Genomic DNA, 14,549 nt, shown 5'->3' with positions numbered 1-14,549 from the left:
TCACACAAACAACCTGCCAGACATCAGAACAGAGGTCTCACAGTAGCAAGCAGCCTCCCACGGCGACGTTTCACCCAAATATAGACCTACTGAGATTGTAATAGACAGCATTAGAAAATCTCATATAAACACACAAGTTTAGGGCATTACCACTCCGCCTCGACCGAGTATGTCAGGAAAACTACATTTCTATGACAGTCAAAAATGCATAAAACAGGATTCAAACTCTCTCATTTAGAAATTGGTGCTCAGTCTGTTACAGGAATGTCATCTTAAACATTCATAAGTGCCTCTTTGCCGTCATGCATAATAACCAAGGTACTTATATGACCTGTGAGTTCAGTAGAGAGGCTTGTCTCTTTATTTTTGCTCATCTGATTTTACCCACAACGAGGCTGAACAGAAATCCGTCCGAGCCACTGAACCCCGTCTGACCCGGTGGGAGATGCAGGGCAGCTGGAGAACAAATCATCGCCACGTGAATCACATCCGCTGTCTCTTTCTCGTTCTGTCACTGTTTACTTCCACAGCATGTGTCCTCCATCTTACCCGGACACAAAGGGCTGAGCAGGCAAACGACGACAGATCCAGAAGATGGCCAGGCAGAAGTTGTTTTATTTCAGGATAAGAGGCTTAACAGCTGTCAGCCGAGAGCGACGAGACAAACAGACGGAGAGGGAATCCTCACGATAATACAATCTTACATAAGTTAACAGCAAATCTTTATGAGCAAATAAATTATTTCTTGGAGAAATACAGGAAACAAGTCTCTTAGCCATTTTAAACAAAGGTTTACATGTTTAGAATAGATAATCTGGACTCAAGAGTGAGATTTGTTTCTGTTAAGATCTGCAGACATGGAAAACAATGTGGCTTTGATAGAGGAAAACTGACGTTTTAGTTACTGTAATTAAAGAGGAATGGAGGAAGATTTGCTCTTGGGATTTTGAAGAAATGCAAAGAAACAAAATGGGGATCGAGCATGTGTTGTAGAGACCTATCCCCTCCAGCTAACAACAAGCCAACCTTCACTACTTTCAAATTCCTCTTACCATTCTCCTCTTCCTGCACTCAAATTAGATTTTTATATGTCACAGGAGGATTCAGGAACAAGTAAGAGTGGGAGCGTGGACATATGTGTGTATGTAGTTTTTAGAAGGAGGTGGAGGTTGTTGGACAGATGGATGTTCAGTACAGACCAAAAGTTTGGACACACCTTCTCATTGAAAGAGTTTTCCTTATTTTCATGACTATGAATATTGTAGCTTCACACTGAAGGCATCAAAACTATGAATTAACACATGTGGAATTATATACTGAACAAAAAGTGTGAAACAACTGAAAATATGTCTTATATTCTAGGTTCTTCAAAGTAGCCACATTTTGCTTTGATTACTGCTCCGCACACTCTTTGCATTCTGTTGATGAGCTTCAAGAGGTAGTCACCTGAAATGGTTTTCCAACAGTCTTGAAGGAGTTCCCAGAGATGCTTAGCACTTGTTGGCCCTTTTGCCTTCACTCTGCGTTCCAGCTCACCCCAAACCATCTCGATTGGGTCCAGGTCCGGTGACTGTGGAGGCCAGGTCATCTGGCGCAGCACCCCATCACTCACATCAAAGTAGCCACCTTTTGCTTTGATTACTGCTCCGCAAAAAAGCAGCTAAGTAAAGAAAAACGAGTGGCCATCATTACTTTAAGAAATGAAGGTCAGTCAGTCCGAACAATTAGGAAAACTTTGAAAGTGTCCCCAAGTGCAGTCGCAAAAACCATCAAGCGCTACAAAGAAACTGGCTCATATGAGGACTGTCCCAGGAAAGGAAGACAAAGAGTCACCTCTGCTGCGGACGATAAGTTCATCCGAGTCACCAGCCTCAGAAATCGCAGGTTAACAGCAGCTCAGATTAGAGAACAGGTCAATGCCACACAGAGTTCTAGCAGCAGACACATCTCTAGAACAACTGTTAAGAGGAGACTGTGTGAATCAGGCCTTCATGGTAAAATAGCTGCTAGGAAACCACTGCTGAGGACAGGCAACAAGCAGAAGAGACTTGTTTGGGCTAAAGAACACAAGGAATGGACATTAGACCAATGGAAATCTGTGCTTTGGTCTAATGAGTCAAAGTTTGAGATCTTTGGTTCCAACCACCGTGTCTTTGTGCGGCGCAGACGAGGTGAATGGATGGACTCTACATGCCTGGTTCCCACCGTGAAGCATGGAGGAGGAGGTGTGGGGGTGCTTTGCTGGTGACACTGTTGGGGATTTATTCAAAATTGAAGGCATACTGAACCAGCATGGCTACCACAGCATCTTGCAGCGCCATGCTATTCCATCCGGTTTGCGTTTAGTTGGACCATCATTTATTTTTCAACAGGACAATGACCCCAAACACACCTCCAGGCTGTGTAAGGGCTATTTGACCAAGAAGGAGAGTGATGGGGTGCTGCGCCAGATGACCTGGCCTCCACAGTCACCGGACCTGGACCCAATCGAGATGGTTTGGGGTGAGCTGGAACGCAGAGTGAAGGCAAAAGGGCCAACAAGTGCTAAGCATCTCTGGGAACTCCTTCAAGACTGTTGGAAAACCATTTCAGGTGACTACCTCTTGAAGCTCATCAACAGAATGCCAAGAGTGTGCAGAGCAGTAATCAAAGTAAAAGGTGGCTACTTTGAAGAACCAAGAATATAAGACATATTTTCAGTTGTTTCACACTTTTTTGGTCAGTATATAATTCCACATGTGTTAATTCATAGTTTTGATGCCTTCAGTGTGAATCTACAATATTCATAGTCATGAAAATAAAGACAACTCTTTGAATGAGAAGGTGTGTCCAAACCTTTGGTCTGTACTGTAAGTCCTGTGGTTGGGGATTCAAAGTATCACATTTTCCTATTTTCAGCTCACTCCTTATTGCTCCCAGTTGTTGCATTAAACAAAATGGGGCCTTAAAGAAGGAGGTTGGGGTGTCGCTTCCTGGATCCCAGATGCTTTGTTCCCTGAAAACACTTAATTTGCAAGAAAAGTCACAGTAGCTAAATCAAGTCAAGCTATGGCTGGAAACATATAACGCACAACAACGGTGAGTGGCTTTTGTTGGGTGGAGACGACAGATGGCATAAGATAGTTGTCGGGGTTTAATAGCTTGTCTTTATAGAAAGTGTGTCTAGCATTTTTGTTGTTCCGTTTTGATTAGTTTACCCAAAACATTTGTTTTTGCCTCTGGTTTTCTCACAGAGATTTTCTCACACACATAAAAAGTCCAAGAAGGTGGGTCTGCCTGCTCATGGGTCCCTCTTTGTCAGACCTTGGACTGGCTGATGTTGGGCCCTTATATATGGGGAGGAGCTATATGTGGAGCCTGAGATACAGTGCCTCAGGCCAACCTATAAACACACGTACAGACACACATGCATCTACATTACAGTTCAGATGGAGTTCATTGTGTGAATAGGATGTTGGCATCCTTTTCCCAAGGAGCTGTTCATGTGTTTAGCAGAGAGTGCTTGAGAAAGCTATGTTTCACATTAAGTTTTCCTTCGTAACTTTCTGATTTTGTGCTCTTGATTTTTTGTTGCCAATTTGAACAGCATTCAGAATATTACTTACTAGTTTTCCTGCCATAAGCGGATGATAGAGTGTAGTCAGTGTAAAGCTAGTCTCTAAATATCGTAGAAAATCCTTTCCTTTTAAACAGCTCCTTATATTCCTGTTCCTCTGACCTTCGCTGATGTACTAATACAAAAAGTGGCTAATTGTCTTAATCTTCCTGCCGTAAGAATGTTCACACTGGAGTGTTGTTGTTACTGTAGCCTGGTATTGCTTAGATATGGTGCATTCACTGGTCAGAAAAATATTGCGTTTTTGATTTTTCAAATTGCGAGTTTTCCAGTTCTGGTCATCAGAAATGACAGATTTATTTTGTTAATATACATGTTCTCACCACCTGTGACAGTGACAGTGACAGTGCACTTAAATACAAGCAAAACCTTTTAGGCATTAAACCTGGGAGACCGTCTGGTTTCCTGCAGTGATCCTATTGTCCCTCGCCTTTTTAAAGATGTTTTTAACATTTTTGGAACTTCTGTCCTGGCCTACTGTCACTAGTGTGCTCTCTGGGGTTTTAAAGCATGCTGTTGTGCAACCTGTGATTAGTAAAACAGGTGTTGGTCAGTATTTATTTTTTCACTTTTTAGTCCAATTTTCAAACTTCCCCTCGTCTCAAAAATACCGGAGAAAGTTATTTTTACACTGTTAAGTTCATTTTTCGGAAAGACATTGTATTCCTGAGGTGTTTCCGTCTGGTTTTAAAAAGCATCACAGCATGCAATTTGCTCTTTATATTTTTAGCTACTGATGCTGGTATTTATGTTGTCCTTGTGCTTTTAGGCCTTGTAGCTGCCTCTGACACAGTGGTTCATGGCATTTGTATTTCATGAATTTGAACATTGTGTTGGTATTAAAGGTGCAGCCTTGGAGTGGTTTCGGTCTTGCTTGATTGAAAGAACTCTTTTTGTCATCATAAATGAATTTCTGTCGCCTACAGTTTCCTTTGGCTATGGGGTACCTCAGGGATTTGTACTAGAACCCCTTCTTTTCCCTCTGGATCTGCTACCAGATCCCGGTGGGTAAAAACAAGCTTTTTTCAGCTGCTACCCTTTTGTCCAGGCAGGATTTTGAAAAAATTGTTCACGCCTTTGTTACCACATGCCTTGATTATTGTAACAGGCTTTATTTCAGGGTTAAGACAGGCTGCCTTCTCTCACCTTCAGCTTGTCCTAAATGTAGCTGCTTCTCTTCTAACGCGATCATACAAATGAGAACGCAAGACTCCTGTGCTGGTTGCTCTTCACTGGCTCCCTGTGTGTTTAACAATGCATTTAAAAATATTTTATTTGTTTCTTAATAATGAACTTTCTTCACCTGTACTCTCCTCCACAACCTCTAAGGTCAGCTGACTAGCATTTGTGTTCTGAGATTAATTTGTTATTTTTGACAGAATTTTGCACTATTGTTCACAAGTTAAGAAATGAGTGTGTAATTACATCAGCTCTACTTGCACATTTGTTTGTCATTTAATACCCAGAAGGTCTGGAGATGGTACAACTTCACAATTTTCATATCTAGAGTAAGTCTTTCTCACAAAGCCCTGTGCAGTTGCCATCTGTGTGACTTCATTTGGGGCAAATTAGTAAAGAAGAAGCCTCCAACCTTTTTAACTTTTGCGACAGCACTTTGGGCACCTGATGAACATAAAAAACATTACAAGAGTGATTGGCAAGCCAGAAACAATTTGTAAGCTGCGGAAAAAATAACGACAATGAAGCTGGCATCCCATTTGAAGCTTCCCATTAGTAGTTCAATATGTAAAATACTTTAAATAGTAAAACCTGAACTGAATTACTTCACACTGAAGCAACACTTTTTAAAATACAAACTATGATGTGGTAAACCTTTGTTCCAGAATAGATTGCATCGCAGTAACATTGCATTATACGTCTGTGCAATATGTACAACCTATATGGTAGGATATTATGTTTCAAATGCATTCAGACTCTGCATATCAGTAGTATATATGGCCAGTTGAATGGACTCTAACTGGCCTTAATGTCCATGCCTGATACATGTGTTGAGTGGCTGAAATAGTAAAACTCACACAGAGCGGTGCGTACATTGTGTAAGGGTAAAGAGAAGAGTCAACACAATGTGGGTTAATGATAATCAACATTATCAGCACAAGTTTCAACAATAGTATCACAATTACATATTTTCCGGATGTTGTGCAGCTCAAACTATACATGTGAAAACTCAAAAAAGGATGATTTTAGGGATTTTTTAGGCTGAAGACACCATAGTGAAGTTGGCATATGATTCACAGTATCTTATTCTGCTCTAAAACTGAAGGACTATTTTAAAGTTTCTTTCCATTTGATCACCTGTATTTCAAGCTGTAAAATACTTAGACTGATTAAACCTGAACTGGGATATTCTATACCGAGCAGAGACTTAATAAAAGCTACAATACAAACCTTTATTCTATTCTAGACACATAAACAGGTGATTACTTTGCTGTTTTTGACATTAGGACCACCTCAGATGGGGTCCTGCTTGAAAACTGCAGTACTTAGAGAAGTAAAATCTGGACTGAATGATGCTACGCCGATTAAAAAGACGTTTATCATAAGTACAACTTTTGCTTGTGAAAGCAAGAAAGCAGTGATTCTGTAAAGCAATTACCATTCCCTAATGTCTCCTTATATAACATCTCACACATCTGCTCAAAATCAGGCAAAGTTTTACTATTGAGTAGTAAACTGTATACGAACTTAAAATAATCAGCAGCTAGAAAGAGAGAGAAAGTAAAAATAAGGACTTTGACTTGTTTCTCAGTTTTATAAACTGCATTGCCCAATTAAAGATAAATAAAAAGCAAAACTAACAGTGTGGTTGATAAGTCTTTATTTTACCATTTAGCACTCTCCTCGGGAACAGGAATCTTAACCACGCCTGCAATTGAGCTGTTTTTCACATTAATCCCTCAAACTGATTCAGTCCTCCATCCGCTTGTCATCACCCACTTTCATTTGACCTCAAATCTGCCACTCAGGACTAATCACACTCCCACATTTCGGTCAATCCGATGCCTGCTCCTCCAGAAGTTGGCGACAAACTTGTCGGCATGCAGACCACCGCTGTTAAAGTCTCAAGTAAATGTGGAGAGAGGGTGTAGCCTGCTGACCCACATGTTGTGATGCCTATACCTGCAGATGTTTGGCACTTTAAGTACATCTGTAAGCGGGACGGACAAATGTACCTCTTCTAAAGTCCTGGATCTTAAAACGTAATTCCCTGTTTTTATTTTATTTCTGGAATTGTTATTTAAATTACATAATTTTTCTTCGTTATTTGTGCTCTAACTCGCCCCCCAACTATAGTTCAGAGACATCTGCTACAACAGAAAATATTTACACTGTAAAGGAAGTAAACACCATTATGAATTATAGAGGCCAGTTATAGAAACATCAGCAGGCAGAATGTTGGTTAGTTGGCATCTGGGATTTAGGGTTGGATCTGGTAAAAAGGTAAATCTGTTAGAGTTGTGTTATGCACATGTCCACTCTACTTGTTATATAACCCAAAAAGTTTTCTGGAAGCGTAAACATGCAAACATAATTAAAAAGAATATTAACAAAGTTCATAATGTGGGAAACTGTGGATTAGAAGATGGATTCGGCCTTGGCTAATCATCATCTTGAGTTTACATTAGCTGTTCCTCTGCAACTTCCCTAATCCTGTGGCTCCAAAACTATTTATAGGTCGTCGGTGTTGCATAAAAGAAGAAAAGAAGGATTAAAGTGGGAGAGGTGGATGCAAAGTGGAGAAGGTGGAGGAGAATAAGTGAGCTCTTTGAAATAGCTAGCAGAGTCAGGAAATGATTAGGCTGCTACGATAACACCAATAATGACAATGGAGAAAACATGTCTGCAGCCACAGGTGCTTAGCGTCAGGAATTTGGTATGGTTCCCATTTCATTATGAATGCACAGGAAGATGGAAGTGTTTCAGAGGCGTTTCAGTCCATGGAGAGGTGAGCTGAAGATAGTTCCTCTTGATTCTTGGGCTCACAGTTGACTTTATTTTACAGACCACTATGAAATAACAGCAGTCCTTTTCCAGAGGTAGAAGGAGATGGTGGGACTGTGGTGTCCGAGTCCCATATATTTCCACATATTCTTGTATTTTTCTTGTTTAAAGTAGTTTTCTGTACTCTGCTTATAGTGTACTGAACAAACATTTAGTTATGTGATTTCAATAAGTAAAATGTATCAACAGGAGGTAGCTCAGAACTTTTTTGGTTTGATTTGGAGTCATAATCTGTCTCGTTTCCCGATGGCCCAAAAGAGGATCAGAACCAAAATAAATGGAAATAGAGAATAAGATAAACTCTTCTTTAAGTTATATGTAAGATTTTAGCATTTGTATGATTATTGGTCTGTATTAATCATGACATTGCCCACCTACCAAGAGACATAAACCTATACAAAATGGTTAAGTACATGGGTGTGAAATAGTTACTTTATTGGTATAGCATGGAAGCAGGAAGGGATGAAACTGTGATTTCTAGTCATAAAATGGGTGACATGTCTTCGTTGCCCTCTTTAAAGGATCCCTACATAACTCCACTGCTATACAGACAAATTTAATATGAAATAAACACAGCTAAGATTAAATGTAAAAGAGACCCTCAAGATTTAAAAGCTGTAATTTGAACTGCAAGTACTGCATCTTTATTAGTTTAATGGTTATTCCAACTGACATTGTTTCCAGATCAAGATTATTGAAATTCTTGCACTTTCAGCACTAAGCCCATTTTAATGCTGTATGTTCAGGAATAAAGCTCAGTTTTGCATCCACCTGTGTAAGCACAGGGGTCAGTGTTCATGCAGCCACATGCTGTCTGTGAGTGAGCATGTCTAGATGTGGTATTTGTCAAATAAATCATTTTGAAAGCTAATTAAGTCTTGCATTTTTTTTCTAAATGACTGTTAGGAATAACCTTTATTAATATGACTCATAGCTGTTTTCCCATTTATACCATGGTAATATAAAATACAAGTTCTAATGTTTCCCTTTTGTTAGAATATGATAAGAATGCTCATCAACACACATTGCAAAGATAAACGGCCCAAGGGTTGTAATGAATGACCTGAGGCTGGGGCACTGGGGTTGATAGTGGAGCAACCGGTATAACTGGTTTGATTAGAAACCTACAGCACACTTAGATTAAATATGGACACCCGCTACTACACAACCTAACAGATAGACACCACAATGGTGACACATAATCTACTGAGAATCACTGAGGGAGAACACATCCATTGCATTGGAGTGCCAGATATAAAACTACAGGTCCTTCTCAAAAAATTAGCATATTGTGATAAAGTTCATTATTTTCCATAATGTCATGATGAAAATTTAACATTCATATATTTTAGATTCATTGCACACTAACTGAAATATTTCAGGTCTTTTATTGTCTTAATACGGATAATTTTGGCATACAGCTCATGAAAACCCAAAATTCCTATCTCACAAAATTAGCATATCATTAAAAGGGTCTCTAAACGAGCTATGAACCTAATCATCTGAATCAACGAGTTAACTCTAAACACCTGCAAAAGATTCCTGAGGCCTTTAAAACTCCCAGACTGGTTCATCACTCAAAACCCCAATCATGGGTAAGACTGCCGACCTGACTGCTGTCCAGAAGGCCACTATTGACACCCTCAAGCAAGAGGGTAAGACACAGAAAGAAATTTCTGAACAAATAGGCTGTTCCCAGAGTGCTGTATCAAGGCACCTCAGTGGGAAGTCTGTGGGAAGGAAAAAGTGTGGCAGAAAACGCTGCACAACGAGAAGAGGTGACCGGACCCTGAGGAAGATTGTGGAGAAGGGCTGATTCCAGACCTTGGGGGACCTGTGGAAGCAGTGGACTGAGTCTGGAGTAGAAACATCCAGAGCCACCGTGCACAGGCGTGTGCAGGAAATGGGCTACAGGTGCCGCATTCCCCAGACCTGGGCTACAGAGAAGCAGCACTGGACTGTTGCTCAGTGGTCCAAAGTACTTTTTTTGGATGAAAGCAAATTCTGCATGTCATTCGGAAATCAAGGTGCCAGAGTCTAGAGGAAGACTGGGGAGAAGGAAATGCCAAAATGCCAGAAGTCCAGTGTCAAGTACCCACAGTCAGTGATGGTCTGGGGTGCCGTGTCAGCTGCTGGTGTTGGTCCACTGTGTTTTATCAAGGGCAGGGTCAATGCAGCTAGCTATCAGGAGATTTTGGAGCACTTCATGCTTCCATCTGCTGAAAAGCTTTATGGAGATGAAGATTTCATTTTTCAGCACGACCTGGCACCTGCTCACAGTGCCAAAACCACTGGTAAATGGTTTACTGACCATGGTATCACTGTGCTCAATTGGCCTGCCAACTCTCCTGACCTGAACCCCATAGAGAATCTGTGGGATATTGTGAAGAGAACGTTGAGAGACTCAAGACCCAACACTCTGGATGAGCTAAAGGCCGCTATCGAAGCATCCTGGGCCTCTATAAGACCTCAGCAGTGCCACAGGCTAATTGCCTCCCTGCCACGCCGCATTGAAGCAGTCATTTCTGCAAAAGGATTCCCGACCAAGTATTGAGTGCATAACTGTACATGATTATTTGAAGGTTGACGTTTTTTGTATTAAAAACACTTTTCTTTTATTGGTCGGATGAAATATGCTAATTTTGTGAGATAGAAATTTTGGGTTTTCTTGAGCTGTATGCCAAAATCATCCGTATTAAGACAATAAAAGACCTGAAATATTTCAGTTAGTGTGCAATGAATCTAAAATATATGAATGTTAAATTTTCATCATTACATTATGGAAAATAATGAACTTTATCACAATATGCTAATATTTTGAGAAGGACCTGTACATGTGACCTTCTATCGAGGCTCTTCGTCATCCTCTAACAGACGGCAACGGTCCGAGACGGGAGCCTCAGCGCTGATCTCTGTAATCATTCCTCTGCCTTAATTTAGATTAAAAGAGCTAAAAGTTAAAAACTGGTTGAGAGTCATTCATTTAAGAGTCTTTAGATAGAGTGTGTGATTGCTTCTGGGGACCAAGGACCAGAGGAGCTCCGAGGCGTCTGACCGCCAACAGGGTGCAGTAGCTCAGACATGACTAAGTTGCCTTTTATTTACTCTTAGTGTTTTGTATCCAAACATAAGTTAAAGTCTTTATAAGGTGCTCTTCAAGGTCCTCATCAATGTTGTCATTAGCTTTTTGGACACAACTGTGTTTTACTCTTTAAAAGCTAATTTTTACTCAGCTGATTATGTTCTGCCAGACGGAATAATGCTATGAGTTTCACTACTGAGCCTCAATGTCCTCATGTTTGTTTTGCTAATTATAGAAAAGACAATGTTCAGTTCATTTCTCACTTGTTTGCGCAGTTTCTAGCTCCTCCTCTGTATGCTGGTCGTTTCAACTGCTATACAGACAAATTTAATATGAAATAAACACAGCTAAGATTAAATGTAAAAGAGACCCTCAAGATTTAAAAGCTGTAATTTGAACTGCAAGTACTGCATCTTTATTAGTTTAATGGTTATTCCAACTGACATTGTTTCCAGATCAGGATTATTGAAATTCTTGCACTTTCAGCACTAAGCCCATTTTAATGCTGTATGTTCAGGAATAAAGCTCAGTTTTGCATCCACCTGTGTAAGCACAGGGGTCAGTGTTCATGCAGCCACATGAACACAGTTCTCACAAAGCTGGCTCTAAGTGAATGCACCTTGAAAAAACATTAACTCTACAAAGTAACAAGGTAGAAATTGCTGCACATTAGCATCTGTTTAGAAATGATTTATGGTCCTGCAGCAGCATGGGGTCTGAGAGGGACGTTGGCTCAAGGGTAAATCATTTATTTCCTCGTCCCTTTGCAGCCCTCCTGCTATTTATCACAGCTTCCCTCCTCCATCAGCAACAGAAATCTTTCTACCAGGAAGACAGAGTTTCAAACTGCATCATGGCAGGGTTAAGCAACGGGCTCAGGTCCAGTCTGTGAAAGTTTTTTTTAAATAAAACCTATCTTGTAATTTCAGCACTTTATTTTTAAAGATGTTTTAATAGGTTTTGGAATCACTAAACGCAAAACTAATGAAATCCTAAGTTTGTTTTCTGCTCGTCTCTGAGGAGCTGATTTAGGAGACTTAACCCTCTCTCTGTGTCTCCGCAGGGCCTCCAGGAAAACGTGGACGGATCGGAAGAAGAGGGGAACCTGGTAAGTGAAAACCATCACCCGTTTTATTTCCTCATATCTCTTCCTTTCCTCTCCCATTAAACCTTTTTTCTTTTTCTGGTTGAGCTAAGGGGCTCATGTTGAGGGCTGGTAAAGGCAGTGATCCACGAGTCAGGTCAAAGGATGGTGTACTGCTTGTTCTCCTTGTTGCGACCTAGTGTCGTGTTAATTTCCACCATGTGCCTGCGGTAACTTTGCCCAGATGTCTGTCCATGTCGCTGAGCAGTAGAAGCTGCAGCAGATCGACCCTAATGAGTCTAGCTTGCCAACATCGCTACTCAACATTATCGTTTCGTTTGTGTCCGACAGATGTTCTGCAAGTTTGACTCATCCTGATTGTAAATGTCTTTCAGGAAGTGAAGGCTCCAAAAACAGAAAAACAGAATAAGATCATTTTATCCCAATCTGCAGGAGCATAGCTGTAAATATAATATTTTATAATAACACAGCCCCCTACCGTCAATATATTTTATTATATCTTGACAGCATAATATACTTGATTATTTTCTTAAATATAAACATTGAGTCTCTTTTGGATTGTTTAGACGGATTATTCTACAGATTAATTCCAGAAACAGAAATGAAACGTTTCATCAGACTAGTTCTGACTTTAGGTTTCTTAAAAATCTCTGATCCTTTCAAATTGTAAATACAATTTCTTTAAAAAAAATCTTTTCGCTAATGTACTAATAATTTACTAGTAACATCTATTTTAAACAGCCACAAAATTTCATAAAATTTTATGTTCAGAAATAGTGGATTCCTTGGATCTCTGTACCGTTTTCTACTGATAATTCTTACAGCTCCTTTTGGCAAAACAGAACTGGATTTAGTGTACGTTTTACATACATCCCCCCAAACATCTACATAATAAGTCAAATGTTGTTTTCAGTTGTTTTGCTGTAAAACCGCTCTTCTCATGAGGCAACCATAATAATGCATTCGTCTTGTTTCCCTTTTTAAATGTAAAAACACAAAACCATGGTAGTTTTCTCAAAACAGCTGGACACGGTTATTTTTGGAAATGGCTTCTAAAACAAGATTTTAATTTGTCATGGACTGTTTTCAGCTGCAAGTTGTGGAGTAGCAGCGAGCATTCACAACAGGATTAATGTTTCTCTTAGAATGATCCAGGCCAGCTTGTTGAAACTGCTGGCAGGAAAAGTACAGAACGTCATCAGAACTTTCCTAAACTTTAATTTACTGTTTATTGTTAGATGATGTCTTAGTCATCTTAGTTTATTACAAAATCAGACGCTTACCATCTGCTTGGTGTTTCGCAGGAGGATTTAGTACATTTTGTCAAAAGCCGTTCTGTTTCTGCTGAATCTGTGTGTGGTTTTGTTTAGGTCCTGTCTTGTGTTTTCGAGTTTTTGCCTGTTAACTGTTAACTTTAACTGTTAAAGTTAACAGTTAAAGTATGCGGGTTGCCACTATAGAGAGGCTGTTGCACCATCCTCTCTCCAACGACAGTCAAACATCTTTTTTACAAGACCAGAAGGTTTTTCTGGCAGGAAGTAAAAAGGAAAACAAATGAGAGTGCGGATAAGAAACAGATATCTCAAACGTGAAAAACAGGAGAGTTCAGACGGATTAATTAGGCATTTTAAATCCGCGCTTGTCACTTGGTGTCCTGCTCTAGCTTTCCCTGATGCTTTTCACTCTTGCTTTACATACTTTCTTTCTCTCCTGTCTCTTTATTCTGCACACACACACACTAACACCTGTCTCAACGCTGCTCTAGCTGTGTGGCTCTTTAACCAGTGTGTGTGTGTGTGTGTGTGTGTGTGTTTGTGTTTACCTTGCTGTCTGACTCTGGAGGTCTTTGTCAAACCGTCTAGACACAGCTACAGTGCCTTGCGAAAGTGTTTATACCTCTTTTCACGTATTTTGACCATTTAACCATTAACTTTAATGTATTTTATTGGCCTTTTAGGTAATAGATTTACACAAAGTACTGATTAGATCTGACGTGGGAGGGAAAATTATGTATGTTTTTATTTTTTTAAATAGAAATCTGAAAATGTGACCTGCATTTCTATTAAGCACCCTTTACTCTGATATCTCTAAATAAAATCTAGCACCAAGTTTATAGGAGAACATTAGTAAAGAAACGGCGTCATGAAGGCCAATGAAACCACCACACAGGTCAAGGATACATTTGTGAAGAAGTTTAAAGCAGTGTTAGGTTATAAAACAATATCGCAAGCGTTCAACATCTCAGAGTTCTGTTTAAATTCATCATTTGAAATTGGAAAGAGTCACAACTGCAAACCTACCGTGACATGGCCGCCTAAACTAAAAGGCTGGGCAAAGAGAGCGCTATAAGCAGAAAAGCATCCAAGAGCTCACTGGCAGAACAGCTGTTAGATGTGCACTTTACAAATCTGGCCTTTATGGTAGTTGTTGAAAGAAACACTGGAGAAGTCCAGTTTGCAGTTTGGCACAAGCCCTGTTGGTGAAACTGCAAACATGTAGAAGAAGCTGGTCTGGTCAGATGAGACCAAAAACAAACTTTTTGTCCTACATGCATAATAGTGTGTGTGGAGGAAATCTGTCATCAACCTGAACACACAAGCCTTACAATGAGACATGGTAGTGGCAGCATCATGCTGTGGGGATTGTGGGGATTTTCTTCAGCAGGAACAGTGAATCTGGTCAGAGTTGATGGATCTAGATGCCTACAGGCCAACAGTGTAAGA

At 40.1% G+C, this 14,549-nt stretch overlaps 1 protein-coding gene across 12 annotated transcripts in view; it reads left to right on the top strand.

Annotated features, from left to right (window-relative positions):
* The window catches only part of LOC124860035 (collagen alpha-1(XXIII) chain-like), a 195,979-nt gene that overhangs the window by 133,616 nt on the left and 47,814 nt on the right, over positions 1-14,549 (top strand). For 10 of the 12 annotated variants that reach the window (XM_047352991.1, XM_047352988.1, XM_047352994.1 and 7 more), the window contains exon 3: positions 11,785-11,829. In XM_047352991.1, the coding sequence (XP_047208947.1) occupies positions 11,785-11,829 (45 nt within the window). Of the gene's footprint in view, positions 1-11,561; positions 11,606-11,784; positions 11,830-14,549 lie in introns of those variants that run through there. The other 2 variants (XM_047352999.1, XM_047352998.1) reach the window with 2 other exon arrangements.

This window comes from Girardinichthys multiradiatus, chromosome 23 (assembly GCF_021462225.1).
Source record: "Girardinichthys multiradiatus isolate DD_20200921_A chromosome 23, DD_fGirMul_XY1, whole genome shotgun sequence".
Classification (NCBI taxonomy): domain Eukaryota; kingdom Metazoa; phylum Chordata; class Actinopteri; order Cyprinodontiformes; family Goodeidae; genus Girardinichthys; species Girardinichthys multiradiatus.
Note: the sequence above shows the minus strand (reverse complement) of the source record. Positions and strands in the feature narration are given on the sequence as shown.